We start from the raw sequence: 18174 nt of genomic DNA, 5'->3' as shown, positions 1-18174 counted from the left end.
CGGTTAAATTTTTTGACCAGTACATTCAAAATTAAATAGATAAATAATACTATTTTTATTCGAAAAACAAAATTTGTTATTGTTACCCGATAATAATTAAAAAGGAACAAAAAACATCTATCCATTGAAAAATAAAATCTTTTAGTGCAAAATATACAGTGCACTTGAATCAGAATTTGAAAAAATATGGAATCCTTAAAAATTTAATTTAAAACAACACCTGAAAACGGTCTAAAGACGCTATAACGTCAATTAAAAATAAATGTTGCGAAAGACATTCAACAAAAGTTATTCTGACGCATTTGTTATGTTCACTATGTAATATCACTTTCATATCGAATCGCATTTTTTTCTCACATGCGCACGCACAAAACCATTCGAAAAATATTTGGTATAGATATATGAAGCACAGAATTGTCAGTAGAGGTATATTTTTTTTTAAATTTTGAATTACATGGTTTTTCTACTACTAGGATACGGTTTGCGTTAAACGACACTTTCTTTATTATTCACTATTTTGTATCAAATAATTAGATCATTTTAAAAATATCAACTTATACAATAACCGCGGGTAATAAGTACGTGGGCGTAAAAATTTTTTTAAACTTTGAGTCTTAAGAATTGAAAACTATTAAGCAGACAAAATGACGTTCCTAGACCCTTTTATATGAAGGGGCGAAATTCATACATATTTTCACAATTATATATTTTCCAAATGTATAAATAAATAATTAAAAATAACAAAAATGTGAAGAAAATTAAACCCATGAGAGAGACTGCCCCATTCGATCTATTTTTGAGGACGCCCCTGAGCAGTTACTTACTTTTAAATGGAATTTCAAAAATCATTATACTTATTATAGTGTTTAATAAAACGTTTTTATTTTCAATAAGACCAGTAGTAAATTTTAACACATTAAAACTGCTACGAACACCTTATATCACAACCACATCATACTATACACTCTTCTTTTCAACTGTCGTGTTTGATTATAATAATTATAAGAATATCAAAATATTGTACGTGTTATTTATAAATCGTAACAATAGTGTCAAGCTTAAATATATTGGAAAAACATCGATTCTACGAAAACACGTTTGTTTATTTCTTTTTAGCGATATTTTTATATTTTTTATACGAACTTTTAAAACACGAGGCATTAGATAGTTCCTGTGGATTTTACATCGTATATATAATAAACATAATTGGGTTATTTTTTTTACAAAGAAACAAATCGCGAAGGAAAAATATCGAGTGAAGTACAGCGAATTTGTAGTCTCAATATTTCATTAAGCCGTCGTTATGGTATTTTAAATTTTCGTTTATACTCTTACGTGAACAATTTTAGATGATATTGTGAAAACCTTGCATACATTCTCTAGCTGTGAGTTCACTCTTAATTCACTCCATCAACGTGTTTGAAATGAACAATTTTTTTCAACTTATACATCGCGGTACCGTATACCCTACGGTCTAGTCTTTTAATGGCTGCATACGAACTGAGTCCCAGTACAACCTTTTATGACAAATTGAGTCCCGGGTTGTTTTTGGGGTGTATACTAATTGAGTCCAGTGACATTTTAGGTATAATACTGATTGAGTCCATGTTTTAATACTAACTGAGTCCCGTTAAATTTTTTTAAAAATAAAAACATTTTCCTTTCCATTTTTATAGACTTATAGGACTGTCTGTAACAAAAAATTATACAGGTGTGGTTAAAAATGTTTTTTTTTTTTAAATATTTTTTAATATACTCACATATATAATAATGTAGGGGTATAATATAATATGAATAATTTATGTATAATTAAATAAATATAGATAATGATAAAATAACAATTTTTATATTGGTAAAAATCTATGAGAAATGCATTGTACGTATTAAATTCTAGTTATTGTGTTTGATTGCAACAGTATTATCTGACGAAAGTCATAAAAATGATATGAATGATATGTATATATAGGTATATCCGTATGGAGCGGCTGTGCAACATAATTTTAATTATTATTATTATTATTATTATTATTATTTTTATTATTATTCATAATTTTCGCTGTGCCTGGACTCTGGATGGTTATTTCATATTTTACTCAAAATAATCCTCGGACTCAATTCGTATACAATTAGTTTCCTAACCACGGACTCAATTAGTATATGTCTCGTTTGTACCCGGGACTCAATTAGTATATTATTTTTTCCCCGTTCAGGTATAGGGACTCAATTAGTATACAGTGCTTTTAATGAACACTTAACACAAAATCTCATTCGGAATCGTACGGGTAAAGGGTTGATACTCATGTTGCTCAACAAACATCGGAGTGAATTTATCTCAATATAATGACTCGGTGGATGGTAGTCTCTAATGGATAACCGTCGCATTAGAGAATGTTTTATATTTTATGGTTTGGTGCTTCGCTTCAGGCTAACCTTTATACGATATGTATGTAAACGTAAGTACGTATATGTGTATTTATTGTAACATTCTTGATGTTCGATTTATGACTCGCCGAACGCGAGTGTCTATATTAGAAACTATTGATTTTACAACTTTATACCATGAATTCGAAGAATCGGTTAATATGTCCTGCACACATTTCACGTGAAGTTCTAGTTTATAACATGTTTGGCTTTTAAAAAAAAAAAGGAGCCGTAGTCGACTGCGTAGGGTTTCGAGAAAAAACGTAACCGTCTTTAATCAAGCTGCAGACGAAGCGTTAACAGTAAAATATTACTTGTACTATAATATAGGAGGTGCCTACTGTACACGTAATTAATACCAATAGTCGTTATTTTTCGTAATTTCGCTGTAGTTAAACACCGCTGAGACTTGATATACAAGCGCTGAAAACGTACACTTATAACGTGTAAATTCATTAAAACGTCAAAACAATTCGATTATTTTCACGCTCTGCACGAGTTTTTGAAATTTTACTCAACGTACCGTCGCAAATTTTCCTCGAGTATCCCATCAAACATAATATTCAAGGATTTACTTAAGATTAACTTAACGTTTCTCCCCCATTTATCATGTTTTACGATACAGTCTCGGTTTTAACTCGTTACCATCGACGATGGTATTTACCGTGTTATTCGAGTGTTCAGCAATCTTCGAATTATTTTAAAATAATTAAAATTAACTCATTATAATTATTATTATTATTTTCTAGAGACACTCTAAGTGTTGTGTTAAATGTTGACCCGAACAGATGGCATTATTAAACGCAATAAATATTTATTTTATACGGCGGCCGTAATAATTATTAATCGATATTGTACGCGTATTCTGACGCGAACAAGTTCTGCATGCAGAAATGTGCAAAAATTAGAAACGTCAGCCGAACGCCCACGTCTTGTACGATCCGCAGCCAAGAAAAAACAAATAATAAATTCATTATTAAGTTAACATTTGTGTAAATTTAACTTATTACCTTAACTTAGTTCCTTCCGGTAGATTAATTTAATATGTAAAACTTCACTCATTATCTTCTCAATTAACTTAAAGAACTAACATAATTGTTTTCAATGTCTTCAATTATGTCAGTTTTATATTTTCGTACCTAACTAGAAAAATATTTTTGTACAACATTTTGTTCGATTACAAGTAGAAAGCTAGAAAGCGATCAGAAATAAAAGAAGAAGGACAATAATATGATAATTACGATGATTGGCATATTGATATTAAAAAAATCTTGGACAGGATAGTGTAATTTTACTGTATTCGATTTGAATGCAATGATTGCATTCGATAAAAACGATTCTGAGCGGATGAGGGAATCTTTTTTATTTAATTTTATTCGTTTCTATGGTGATAAACAAAGCGTTTTAAGAACAGCTTAAGAACGATTTATATAAATAGGTAATTTATTAGGAAATTACCTATTTATTAGGAAATATCATGAAAATGAAAAAAATAAAAATAAAAAATAAAAGAAAAAGCTCAAAAGTCACTCAAAGTTTTTGAAAATTGAAGTATCTAGGTAAGGAAAATATAAGTAAACAACCCAAATTTTAAGTGTTTACAAATGTTTTTAACCAAATTACAACATAAAAACTCCCAAAATTAAAATGTCTATAAATAGCTCAAAAATGGCTAAAATTTTCCGAACTTTAAACCTTAAGGAACAAAATCCAAAATACAACAAAAAAGATTTCTTGTTATTATTCATTTGAAGCAATATTTCTGGTAAAAAACGTCGTCCGTAATTATTTAATATTATCAAATCGTGAAATCGTATGTTTTTTCTCCTTTAACCGTTTTTATTTCGAGTACAATTTCAAAAATCGAAAAATGACCTCTCTAAAGTACCAGCTCAAAAATATTACCTTTCAGAAAAGATGCTACAATTGATACTTTTGAGCAAGTTTAGAGGAAAAAAAAGTGTTTACAGAATAAATAAGAAAAAGAAATAAACATCATTGTTAAGCCAATACATTCCTCGCTCCGCTCAAAATCTAAAATTGAATTACCTATTTATTTATTTTTTTATTAGCTTAACTTATAGTTTGAACTAAGTTAACGATATTGTCAACTTATAAGTTAGTTAAAAAATATCAATAACTTATTTGCCCAACATGGGAATAATGTTAAAAAATTAAAAAATAAAGGAAAACTTAAAATACAAACAAACCGTTGTATATTATCGTAATAACTCTCCCTCACATCGCTGCCCAATTTCAATAGAAACGTAGAATAGTTACTCATTATCACAATCGTGATAGACCACCGAGTATTTATTGTGGTTGGGCGACGGCGCAGTACAGATAGAATTCGAATTTCGTACATTTTAGGAGTTGTATTTGCTGGACCGTGATTTCCCGAAGAACTTGGTGCAGCTTCGATGAGTAATCGGTAATAATACGAAGGAGAGTAAGGGATAAAGAAATATGCAGTTTTTTTTACATCCTGCGCTTTATTTTTTGTCTAAAAATGACAGTCTCTGTGTAAGTGCTATAAAAAAAAAAAAAAAGCTGTACGCATTATTATTGTTATTTGACAATGAGACTAATGACATCGTACCTGAAATATATTCACCATCGAATTTATAGTAATCAAGTCTTAGGTTATTATACATATGATTTTATTGTTCAATTTCTGCATATTTTAAATTTAACTTCAACATCAAAGACGATACTTTTGAAAAATAAATTCATAATTCATACGGATAGCATTCCTAATTTTTTTATGTATATTAATAATATACAATAAAATCCTTTTCTATATTATTCAACATAATTTTTAATGTCACTTCACTTTTCACTAATTTATAGGAAATTTCCATACATTCATCGTTTATGATTTCAGTTACGGCTTTTACAATTCGACATTTGACCATGACATCACGATAACATAAAAATAAAACTACACATGTCATAATGCATGTATTATAACCGTTGTCAAATGTCGACAGTTTCCTGTAATATTATTTCATTAATCATAAAATATGTAATGTTTTATACCATCGTTAAAAGAAACAGAGACGAATTTTATTAATATTACAAGGTCTACAGGTTTAATTTTTTTACGTTTGATGTATTTTTCGTTCATGTGGTCTATTAATAATAATGCGATACATATTCCCTGTATTCTTGTTCAAAGACCTACAAACACCTTACAGAATTTTTAATGGGTCGTCATCATAGGCACACATAGGGGGGTGCTCGGGAGTGCTTAGCACCTCTTTATTTAAAATTAGCACCCTCAGTTTCCTAGAATATTTATTTCATTATTTTATTAATAAATTGTAAATTATTGTGCTTTATTGGGTTGGACATTTTTTTTCCACTATAGACAATAATATATAATATAGTTAACAAATACACAATTAAAACAGTATTGTATAATTGCACGTTTTACTATTTCAATTTTTGTCAAACTATTTAACTATAAACAGCAATCAAAATATTATAGAAAAAATCATATTATCTTACTTTATATTCTTATATTATCTACGGTTTATGGTTGGCTACGAAGTTATGTTCTATTTATAACTTTGATTATTTCTTGGTTTTTGATAATATTTAACCAGTGGACTATGCAGAATTGTATGAGGAATGACAAATATTATTACCAATCATACAAACAATATGATTCATTACTATTTACATTTTATATACTAGTTCTTATTTTTGATATATCAGGTTATTTTGAATATATCGACAGTTAGTTTATCTGCAGAAATGCTGGTCTTAAAGAATAGTCTACTAGCCAACTTTAAATTTGAAAACTTGAAAAATCAATGTAATAAAAGTTCGTTTCCAAATGTTTATAAACTAGTTCAAGTGGTAGTGAAAATTCCAATTTCTTCTTCAACGTGTGAACGCTCCTTTTCAACTATGCGTAGATTTAAAAATTGGTTACGCACTGGTATAGGCCAAGAAAGATCTATTAAGCTATCTGCGTTTAGCATTGAGAGAGATCTTACCAATAAAATAGATGGGAAAATTATATTGGAAAAATTTGTATCATCAAACAGGAAGTTAATTCTTGTTTAATATATAATTAATAATAACATATTATTATAACTTATAATATAATTACTTTTAAATATTCATCAATAAAAATTAAAAATTATGGCAACGCAGTTAATTATAGTATTAGGGGGGTGTGGGGGGCAAATCCCCCCATGGACCTGTGTATTTTAAATTATTCCAGCACCTCCTTAATTCACATACAATGTGCGCCTATAGTCGTCATACGATTGAAGTGAACGTGGCGATCTACACTTTTAATTTACTTAAAAATATATATTTAAATGTGTGTGTGTAAGTTATTCTTCGCTGAAAATTTGTTTACAACTTAACCACGCACTCGTTATTTTTTTTCAGAGGATATTTTTTTATTATTACTCAATAGACACGTTTTACTACACTTAAAGACAGATGAAAAAAAATTATAACTATATTATGTTATGTATAATACACAATCGTTTTCGTGTATGCGATGCGGAAAACTGCGTTTGAATTTTAGCTCCTTAGTAATATTCGTCGAAGGTTAATATCAAAAACTATCGTTATAGAATAACTAAAATAATAATATAATGATAATATCCAGATATTTAAAATAACATTAATAATAGTAATACTTATTACTTATTAACGGGCTGGAAATCAAAAGCTTATTTTCATTTTCATCATACGGAATTGTATATAAAAATCGCGTACGAATGTATTTATATCGCATATATTAAGCGCTTCGCAGCGAGAGGATTAAAATACTGTAAGTACCTTTTTGTAAAATTAACAATAAGTTTTATTCGTAATCGATGTCGATTAATATACATTTATCGTCAAAATGATTAAATATTTAATTTTTTTTTTTCATAAATATTTATTAATTTAAATTGTATAGCAACAAATGAACCGGAGACAATCAAAAGTTAAAACCATGAAACACGTTCGCCACTAAAAAAATTTGTTTAAATTTAATTAATTTTCTTCCCCCTCCTCCCGTCAAACATGACGTGTTCATTATGTAACTATTAAGTTTACACAAGACCTTTCATACAAAGTACCGTTGGGATAATAAATCATACAACAAATAAACAAAACATTTTATGAATATAAACAATTTGATTCTATGTTCAACAGTGGAATCAATTACAATATATTGTTTTTATTTTATACTTTTTAATGTAGCGAAAAAACAAATCGCAAAATATTTCATTCAACACGTGTATAAATCGTGGAAAACGATCACTCGTTATTTTTCTCGTAGTTATCAAGACAGTTATCATGATAAGCGCTGGGTCGCAAAATAAAAATAGTGTATTATTGAAACAATCAATAATAACTTACAACCGTCTTTGAAACTGAAATCACGGTTAAAAATTAAATTACCTAACGGTTTTGGAATAGTGTTTTAAGTTTATGGCCACCAAACAAACACAATATTTGTGTGGTCACATTTAAACCTTCGTTTTTGGCTGAACACAGTGTGTTGGATTTTTAACAATTGTATCAAAATCAAACCGTAATTAATATAATTTAGCACGTACGCATGCTGTCTAAAAATGTAAAATAATTATTTATACATACATAACACTTTTGAGTATAATGTGATAAACGTCTAGTGTTAACAATTTATAATATAAAACGGCACATAACAACCTTTACGACACACGTAGAAGATAAATCACCTGCGCAAGGGCCTCCGTGAATAACGTCAGATTTTCGTTTTTATACTTGCAAATAAAAATATAATTATTCGACGTGTATGCTCGGTACGTTTTATGATTTATATATTACGACGGCGATGGTATCGTTATTATTCCACCAGGCGATATGGTTCATAATTTGTAGAGGTCATGCTGAAAAATAAATACAATCATAATTATTAGATTATAATATTATCCACGGGGTATAATTAAAATGTTATTGGTAGTCGTAAAGCAGTAGCAGTTTTTATTACTACCCAGATATAATACGTCCTAGAATTCCAGCACAGCGGTTACATAACCTAAAAAAATAAAATTTGTTTTAGTAAGTAACGATAACGCGCACGAGCAAAAAATTTATTTACCACTTATAAACAGTCGTGTAGTCCTTCTTTTCTACACTGCTTAACAAATACAAACATCCGATAGATCATACACCTTCATAAATTCTAAATCCGATTGGTACATTGGATTACATAATAATCTGTATTTTGTGCGTTTTCTTAACCATCGTAGAATGTACAATAGCTTCCAGTTTACCATTCTTCCATTCTTAAAATTTGTAGAAAATTTAATAGTTATTATCAAAATAAACCTAATGAGTAAAAAATCACTTTGCAAATTGTTTTGATTAATTAAAAATATTTTATTTCTGATCATTGGTAATTGAGTATGAAAAACGTAACTAAAATATTAGGTTAACAATTATTATAATATGATTAGTGTAAGGAAAAATTATTTCCTTTTGCATACTCTAAACAAAAGTTCTACCCACTCCAAATGTTGCTAACAATTTAAAAAGTCAAATATTGCAAGTGGTATAATTATTGAGCATTTAATTTGAGAATGCGTTTAACTTTTAAAATTTCAAAAATTATTTATTGCAAAACATAAACTACATTAATTTAAATAATGTAACAACCATATTCACAGACCAAACAATGATGAATAACTAATATATCATTTAATGTATATGCGTGTGCGTAATATTTTAAAAATCAAACAAAATTCTGATTTTGCACCGATGTCTGACTGTGATTATGATAAAAGTTAATATTTGTATACTGATAAAAAACACATACACTTGACAAAAGCACTATACTGGTATCGATACAATTTAACTGTTTTTTACCTTGCCACAAATAATTTAAATGAAAATGTATATGAAATATTATATCAAAACAATAGTATTACCCGGTTTATGCTTAATAACTCGAAATATGAACTATAGACGATTTGCGAACATTCGTTTTTGCTTAAAAACAACGGTGGTAAGAATAATATTGCATGCATACATATATTAACAATAGCTTCTACCGTTTTTTGTGACAACTTTACTGAAATCATAAATATTCGTTAGGTTTTTGATTGATGCATAGCAAAAATATATTGCGCGAAAAATTCAGAGGGTCGTTATCAATATGCACGTTTTCCATCTGTAATAACATAAGGGTCCGTAGATCGTTAAAATCGCCTTGTAAAGCTTGTGCGTTAAAAGGTACCTGATGACACCACGAATAATGATTACGATTCGCGCTCGTATGCAAATCGAATAAGCTTCAAACGCAGAATGATCGTGTCCGTTCCTCGGCTGTAGTAAAGTGCCAAGTCGTAACAGTGTGCCGTGTTATTTACACGGTTTGAGTAATTATAAAAGTTAAAATTAATAAATTCAAATTATTCCAAACGCTCTATGTTAATCATGCGTATACGCATATCGCGGTACGTGCGTGTAACGTAATATGACGTGCGGTATCACTGCGATATATTTCTTTGATCGTATAATGATTAGTTTTTCACCGAAACTATAAAGAGCACGCGAAACATACGTCATATATAAATATATAAACATAATTAAGCGTACGTCGTTGAGTGAACTTACGAAATAACCGTAATATTATTATAATTATTTATTAAATATATTCCTTTTCGAGGATGATACGAATCGCCAACGCGAAAACCATATGTGCCTCCTTTTCGCGTAATTTTTTTTTCTCACCTTGTGTTGATCAGATCGTTCTCGTTCCAAAACATCGTTTACGCATACGAACGGATCGCCGTGATTATAACCCCCAGACCACCACGTAATCTTAACGAACAAAATACGATCGTTCGCTTGATATCATTAACAGAATGTGAACGAAAATATACACATCATGCGTTACATTTTTTTTTTACTTTTTCCCCTATTTTCCAGGAGAGTTCCCGTTCGCCCCCGTGTACTGTTTAGCGTGGATATGCCTGGACGTGTTGTTTTGCACGGCTAGCATAATGCATCTGTGCACTATTAGCGTGGACCGGTACTTGAGCCTGAGGTATCCGATGAAATTCGGCCGGAACAAGACGCGACGGAGAGTGATACTGAAAATCGTGTTCGTGTGGCTGCTGTCGATCGCGATGAGTCTACCGCTGAGCCTCATGTATTCAAAAGTAAGTCGTTTGGAGACCGTAACATAACATTAAATATCTGAGCGAGTGACGATGCCGTGTAGCATCAATGACGTGCTCGGCCGTACGACGGTCATCGACGAGACCGCGACATACACGGCCGAGTACGAGAAATCCGAATCGATTCCACGGCCAGTAGTGGTAAAATTATAAATTCGTTCACCTCTCCCGGTAAATTAAGTTCAATTAAATTGTCTTGAAACCTCCGCTACGTTTACATGGTTTACAGTCGCATTACAGCCGGTCTGATGCACGTGAACTGCAACGGGTCGGGTTATGTGTTTATTATTATTATACATGCATCGTAAATTTGTTTTATCCTTCTCCTGCAAACCACTCCCCATTAAACTTTCTACTAATATCCGTCCCGTTTCTTTTATTCTTCTTTCCGCACAGCATGATAATAATAATAATAATAATAATAATAATAGTAACACTGTTATAACTATACGCACAACTCTAAAGCACAGCTATATAAACACTGTTCGTCGTTTAATTACGCCTTAAGACGACATATATCATACGTGTGTGCGTGCGATGCTACGTTGTCTATCTTCGAGGTGGTTTAATTTACAAACTTACTTTTTAAAGATATTCCGCTCGGCGGGTTACGAAAATCGGTTAACATAGTGTTTAAAATTTAAACGGCATGCACGTCATCCCATACCGGATATGCGTGTGTATAAACACATATTGTAAGATTGTGGTGTTAAAGACTCAGTTGGAGGTGAAGTTTGAAATAAGGACAAAACTGTACGATTGTAATCGTGTCGTCGCGAAATATATTTCCTTCCCAACTCTGACCAATGTTAGTCAATTTACTCAAAATATTATTTTCCATCGCAGCGAACTTATGGAATTGTACGTTCATCGACGTTGAACTGAAAGTCGAGACAGAGACTCACTGTTTGTAAATCGTAAAACTTCTAATGAAATATTTCACTTACTTTAAACCCTACAGGTTTCCTAAACGTATACCATTTTGTTTTTGGTTTAAGTAATGCATATTAAAATGGTCATCAGAATAATGATTATGTTTTCTATTACCTACATAAAATATATTTTGATCGCTTGATTTTAATTTTAATTAAATGTGTTAATACCATCAATCTCTGCATGTTTGCGCGCAGAATATTTGTGGAACGTTTTTTATAATTTTATTTTTACATTAACGTTAGCATGAAAATATTTTAAAACTATTGAGATAAAGAGAAAGCCAGAAAATACATAAATACATTAAAAAAAAATATCTACGTATCTTGTTCACTGTATCAAAATGTTGATAAAGTTAAATGGACTTCTGTATTATAAAGAAAATAAACTTACCATGAAAAGTTTAAAAAATACTTGTTTTATAACCTCCAACCCTGGTAAAAGTAAAAATAATCTTATCGAAAGTTTGCGCTCTATAAAGTGATCATCCCTAGATCAAAAAGTTTAATAAAAACGGTGCATGTAATATTTAAAACTTGTTCGAAAAAAAAGTCAAAATAATTTATTTTTTATCAAGTCACGTTTAGATTTTTAAATACAACTAAATATTTAATTAGGGCTCATCCAAAATATCACGTATACGTATCGAATACCTGACGACATAGCTTGAAGCATTTGGTAAGATATTAGGGCTTGACACTTTTTCCGCCCGAAGACTCACTATTGTCAATACAAAGATTCCATTGAATCTTCACGTCATTTCGCCAACGAGGACTGTACACGCTTAACTGGGTCCTACGAGTTTTTGATTTCTTCGTGTGCCGTCTCTACGAAAAATAATAACGTCCACTCGATAAATTATACTGTCAATTCGTGGTAAACTAAAAACGTTTGCAAACGGTCCTTTGCGAACACCCGATTCTCACAACGTTGAACCATCCATTATACGTAGGGTTACACTTCAATTTTTGAAAATATATTTGGGATACAACGCCCCGTCGGTTCTAGATTATTTATAAAACGCAAATGGATATTGTCTAGTCATGAAACTTATTCATAGTCATCGCAGAACCAAACGAATTGGAGATTGAAGCCTTTTGAATTGTATTGAAAATTCTGACGGTATCAATGGAATACGTGATAATAGGACGATTTCCACTTTAAACTTTTCAGTTTAAGCGATTGATCCAAGAATATTCGCAGTGACTGACCAAGTAAATGTATACGGAACATCGGCACATAAAAATGTTTGAGCAAATTGGTCGAAAGCATCATGTGTTTTACCCAACGTGAAACATTTAATCACTGTCATGTTATGGTGGCTCGAGTGGGTTTCGGAGAAACATTTGCTTCTGTGAAATTCGCACGTTAACCGTTTTCAAGATATGCTGCTCGGTTATGTGCTGGTCATGTGCTAACCTTGTTCTTAACATATATATATATATATATATATAAATTCATCGTGCTGTTTTTGAAATATTTGTGCACGATTCTCTCTTATCCTGATTCTTTGAGCTGTGATTTTTACAGCTATTTAATTGGCTTATTGAAGTCCTTATTAACACGTTTGCGTTTACATCTTTGTAACTGAGATTGTGGATTTTTATCAGCATTAAAGTAAAATAGTAATCATAAAATGAGAAGCAAGCAAATAATACTTATTCATTTTTAAACTTTTTTGGTAGTACAGTTTATTCAATACATAATAAACCTTATTGTTATCGAGGTAATAATAAAAGTGTCAATAATATAGCTTCACCGCCATCTATTTTCTTGAATTCGGCACTTCTATTCTCTTCCTGTTGTGTTCGAAGTACAATACATCGGTACCTCAACATACAGAACATTTCTTACAAATTCATCTATTATGCAGATATCAAAAAAAAAAAAAAATCATTGATTGTCGTCAGTGGCGTATTTAGAAAATTATTTCTGGGGAGGGAGGTGTCATACCTAGTAGTGTAATAATTTTATAAATTAGTGTAAAATGTTTTTTATCAACTTATTGTTTAAATACTAAATAATAATAATAATAATACTTAATAACTAAATTAAACGTATGATCGTATTAATCGTATTTTATATTACTTTATGTTGTGCATAGATGCATAGTGCATACTAACAACTGACAAGACGTGACAGTCATGGACTAAGGTGTTGATATTCTTATCGACCGATAATTTCCCCACATCAAATTATTTATATACCGTGTGTGTGTGAGTGCCGCGCGGTTGATTGTTATTATTATTATTCTGATTACAAATTGTATTGTAATCTGATTACAATTTAATTATTAGCGATATTTATATTTTTTTTTATATATATGTATATTTTTTTTCATTATATTTTATTGAATAAACAAACTAAAATTATTATATTACTGATATGTTTAAAATTTGACGTTTTAAAATATTTTTTTGGGAGGAGATGAAAACCCCCAGCATCCACCCCACCATAAATATACCACTGATTTTCGTTGTAGAGGGAGAAAGAGTCGCTCATGGAAATTATTTTCAGTAAAGTTGACACGAAAATTCTAGGTGCACACTGTGGTGTATGACTGTAGGCTTCCTTCTCGTTTTTCGATTGTTCTAGAAACAACAAAACAACAACTGCCCGTTCGGGCTTTATCAAGTTTACTAATACATCCCTTTCCTTTATTTGCGACAAAAGGTAGCCAAAGTCCTTCTCCAAGATCCAATCTCAGTACCAAATTTCATCAAAATCGGTTAAGCAGTTTCGGAGTGTTTAGCGAACAAAACGTCGGACACGTCATTTATATATATATATATATATATAAGATATAAGATATCTTATATAAGATAATAATAATATTGCGCAACAATAGATAATATTAATAACGTCAAAACAAAAACGTTATCATATGATTATGTGATCTGTGCCCGTACAAGACTCCTTTGGATGTTCACCTAAGTTTTTTTTTCAAGTGTGTACTCTATAAAGGAATAGAAAAATGTTAATAACGAAACGTTTAACGTACGACAATTTTACGAAATTAAATCCGTTTAAATAGAAACGGTCTGTTCCTTTTTTGTCCATGGTCCCGCAAAACAATTTGCCGCACAAAATGATTCTGCCAAACAGAACGGTATGTTAAATATAGGGTTGACCGTGATAACAATGAATAATAGTGTTACAGCAATGTTAATATTATTGTAACATAAAGCGTTCGACGTACCGCGGCGGCGACTACGGTATTCATTGTATATAATATACGCATTTTAGCAACATTACGTCACAGTAATAGGACGGACGACGGGCGCGCGAACGTTTCTGGTGCACCCGTTCGCATTAATTCGTATCGTCTGGTGGGGTTCGTGTGACGTTTCACCGAATTATTTATGACACCGAACGTTCGCAATCGCACGACTCCAGTGGGTGCACTAGTATTTTATTACGGCGTTTATTGTCCGATCGAAATTTATAACGGGCGCGATGTTTTCGACGTAATTATGATTTCCTATTGCCGTCACATCATTACAGCCGTGGCCGTACCTATCGGTGCGGGTCCCGCCGACCGTTTTACAACAATAATTATTGCTATGCATTATGTTTAACGCGCGCTGCGTTCTCGCCGCATTCGGTTCGTTTCGCTAACGTGACCGATATTAATGATAATAATATCGATAGTAATTATTATGATATAATACGAGTTGTGCGATATTGTGTTTGCGTGTACGATCATGTTACGTGACCGCCGTATCGTTGTTGTTATTATTATTTCTTCGATCGACGAGCCCGCGGTTTTCCGGCCTCCGCCGAAATCTCGTAAATATTTGCAAACTTTACTGCCCACGGACCGCGACGATCCCCCCCCCCTCCCTTAGTTTCTCCTTAGCAACAGTAGACCAACAATCACCCACGGATCCGGTGCCGCAATCATCCTCTCGGACCCTCGTCGATGTTCCGCGAATATCAGTATTCAAACGTTGCGCCAGCTTTTGTTCCGGGAAATCGGTTTCGGGTCCCGAAAACGAAAGGCTGACTTGGCGACCCGTTCCAACTTCCGCGTGGCTAATGTTTTGCAAATCACCTACAATACTGTAATGATCACGAGCGCAGCAGTCGTACGCAAGGGGGAGGGAAAAAACAAAACGTTTCAAATCGGACGACGAAATCAAAAAAAAAAAAAAGGATATTGGCGCTCGTACAGAGATCGTTGGCCCAAGCGTTACACCGCCGTGAGGAGTAAAACATATCCGGCGCTATTTTATTTCCGGTGAAAAATATCCGTCTTTACTCTAGGACCGCGCCCATTCAAATGTCCCAACAGTGAATCGCTTCATAACTCATATAACTCAGTACTTCATAACTCCGATAAAAGTTTGCCGTAATAAATGGTCGTCGTTTCGGAGGAGTAAAACGTTTACCGTTTTCGGTTTTTTTTTTTCTCATAACATTCCGTCTTTATTACGGCGCAACGCAACCCTTATCGGATAACAGTGTTCGCGTTCATCTGGAAACGCTATTACGGTCCATTGGTCGTGTACGCCGCGCACGTGTAATGCGACAAATTATACGTGATCAAACTACTGTACTACATAATTATTATTATTATTATTATTGTTACGCTATCGTTCCCTTTCCCGTCGTACTAAGTATATCGCTAAATACCGTTAAGAAATATATTGCACGAGTGCATCACTCTCGTTATACCATCGTATACGGTTTGCTTTTGGTGATCGAGTGGGATTTATTTTGTACTCCGGTAATCCAGTTATGGTTCACATTTATAGGGGTCCGCAGTAATTATATAAATATATTTTTTCTTTCCCGGAGACAATTATTATAGTGTCTCACGTACGACAACGGCGCACTAATGTAAGATACTGAATTTTGAGCGCGACAGACCTATTGTTCGTGTTATGCACTGTTTGTGTTTGCTCGGACACAACCACTGCGAACCGCACACAATAGCGCGGAAATTCGTTTTTAACTGCCTTCGGGGCAGAGGAGCTTTATTGGATTTTCACGGAAACCGAACCGAACGCGGAGGCGCTGCGAACGTCGTCTACTGCTAGTACGGTTTTCGATGATTTCAACGATCGGTCCGTACCGACGGAACCCGCTTTACCGGTACAGCACTACCGATGACATCATTGTTTTACCGTGCGGACGGCGCAGTGGTTCAATCGATTCCCATCGACGGTCACTGCGCTACACGAATGGTAATATTACACCGTACGATTGCCGTTTTCGAGAAAGCGTCTGGTGGGATCCGTGTATCACACGCGGTGCACAATAGTTGTTTACGGTGGGAAATAGACGTTTTCGATCAATTTCTCGGCCCCGGCAACGGTGCCATTGTGATTCGGATGTATGTGTATTATTTAAAATACAAACTATGATTTGCAACGTGCGCGCAATCACTGCAATCGCGTGATTAATTATTGTCTCTGCCGCGCGATCACTTGAACCCTAAGCTCCGTGCGATATTCGTATTGGAATCCGACAACATTATAAATAAACAATTCTCTCGGCTCGTTGCCTTCGCCGCGCGCACTTCGGAAAATATGAATTATTTAAAAGTTGTCAGCGAATCGAGGAAAATGATAGAACGTTTTCTTGTAATATCTACATTTTTTCGAGATATATCAACGTTTCAACGTTTCAATTCGTCTCGTATATTTTACATATTTACAACTCCGTCGCGTAACACACACACACACACACACACACACATATATATATATATATATATTATATTATGATATAATATTGTAACTTATGCGGTTTTCTATCATTATTTTATTAATCCATGTAGTTAGAGAGACCATATCACGTTAACACTTATACGGGGAGCTACTTTTTTTCTTTTCCTTTTTCGTTCTACTATGATATATGACACATTAAGCTTGTCATATTAAGGAATTCGTATATTATGGTGTTATTATTATTATTATTATTATTATTATTTTTTTTTTTTTCCACTGGTTATAAGAGGGCCTCGTACTGGTGTGTTTGACGTTTGTAGTACCTTTATACTCGTACGTAGTCAGCGTATTTTCTGCATTTTATTATAATCCGTTTTGCTGTTAACGTATGAGATATTACATTTTATTATCAGACATAATGCGTTAATGTTCCTTGGAAATGGTAATTCGTGATTTTTTTAATTTTTTATTTATAAAAACATCAATTTTCACTTTTAGTTTTTTTGACAAAAAGTCTACCGACAAGCGATTTTTGATGACATTTTATTCTCGGAGTAGGAATTTTATTCCGTTTATTATTCACATTTATTCAAGTATAATATTTATGTGCATTATAAAATAACTGTTTGTTTTTTGTAATGATTACAAATCTGTCTTGATACGAAAAAAATTAGGAAAACGCTTAAACCTGTAAGATAATATTCTTCTATTATATTATTTATTATATACATGTTTATGTACAATTATTAACTTGTTTCGTTTAATATCATACGAGTATCTTAGCATTGATATGTTATGATTAATTTAAATTAAGTAGTACGATAACGTATTAAACTAAAAAATTGATAACTAGTACCAACTCAATTATTTATGGTGGAGCCTGGTAAGAAATGTTTCTATTATATGCAAGGCTACTACTATAACATACAATGTTATAGTATTTTTCATGTTACTGCTGTATA

The 18174-nt window shown here is 32.3% G+C and overlaps 1 protein-coding gene across 2 annotated transcripts in view; it reads left to right on the top strand.

The window, feature by feature from the left end:
• LOC112689281 overlaps positions 1-18174 on the top strand; it is a 156046-nt gene that overhangs the window by 106987 nt on the left and 30885 nt on the right. For both annotated transcript variants that reach the window (XM_025562912.1, XM_025562911.1), the window contains one exon: positions 10354-10586. In XM_025562912.1, coding sequence (XP_025418697.1) covers positions 10354-10586 — 233 coding nt within the window. The remainder of the gene's footprint in view (positions 1-10353; positions 10587-18174) is intronic.

The sequence above is a fragment of the Sipha flava genome, unplaced genomic scaffold (genome assembly GCF_003268045.1).
Source record: "Sipha flava isolate LNK unplaced genomic scaffold, YSA_version1 43_pilon_pilon, whole genome shotgun sequence".
NCBI classification, from domain to species: domain Eukaryota; kingdom Metazoa; phylum Arthropoda; class Insecta; order Hemiptera; family Aphididae; genus Sipha; species Sipha flava.
The sequence above is the reverse complement of the archived record's forward strand: the minus strand, read 5'-3'. Positions and strand labels throughout refer to the sequence as shown.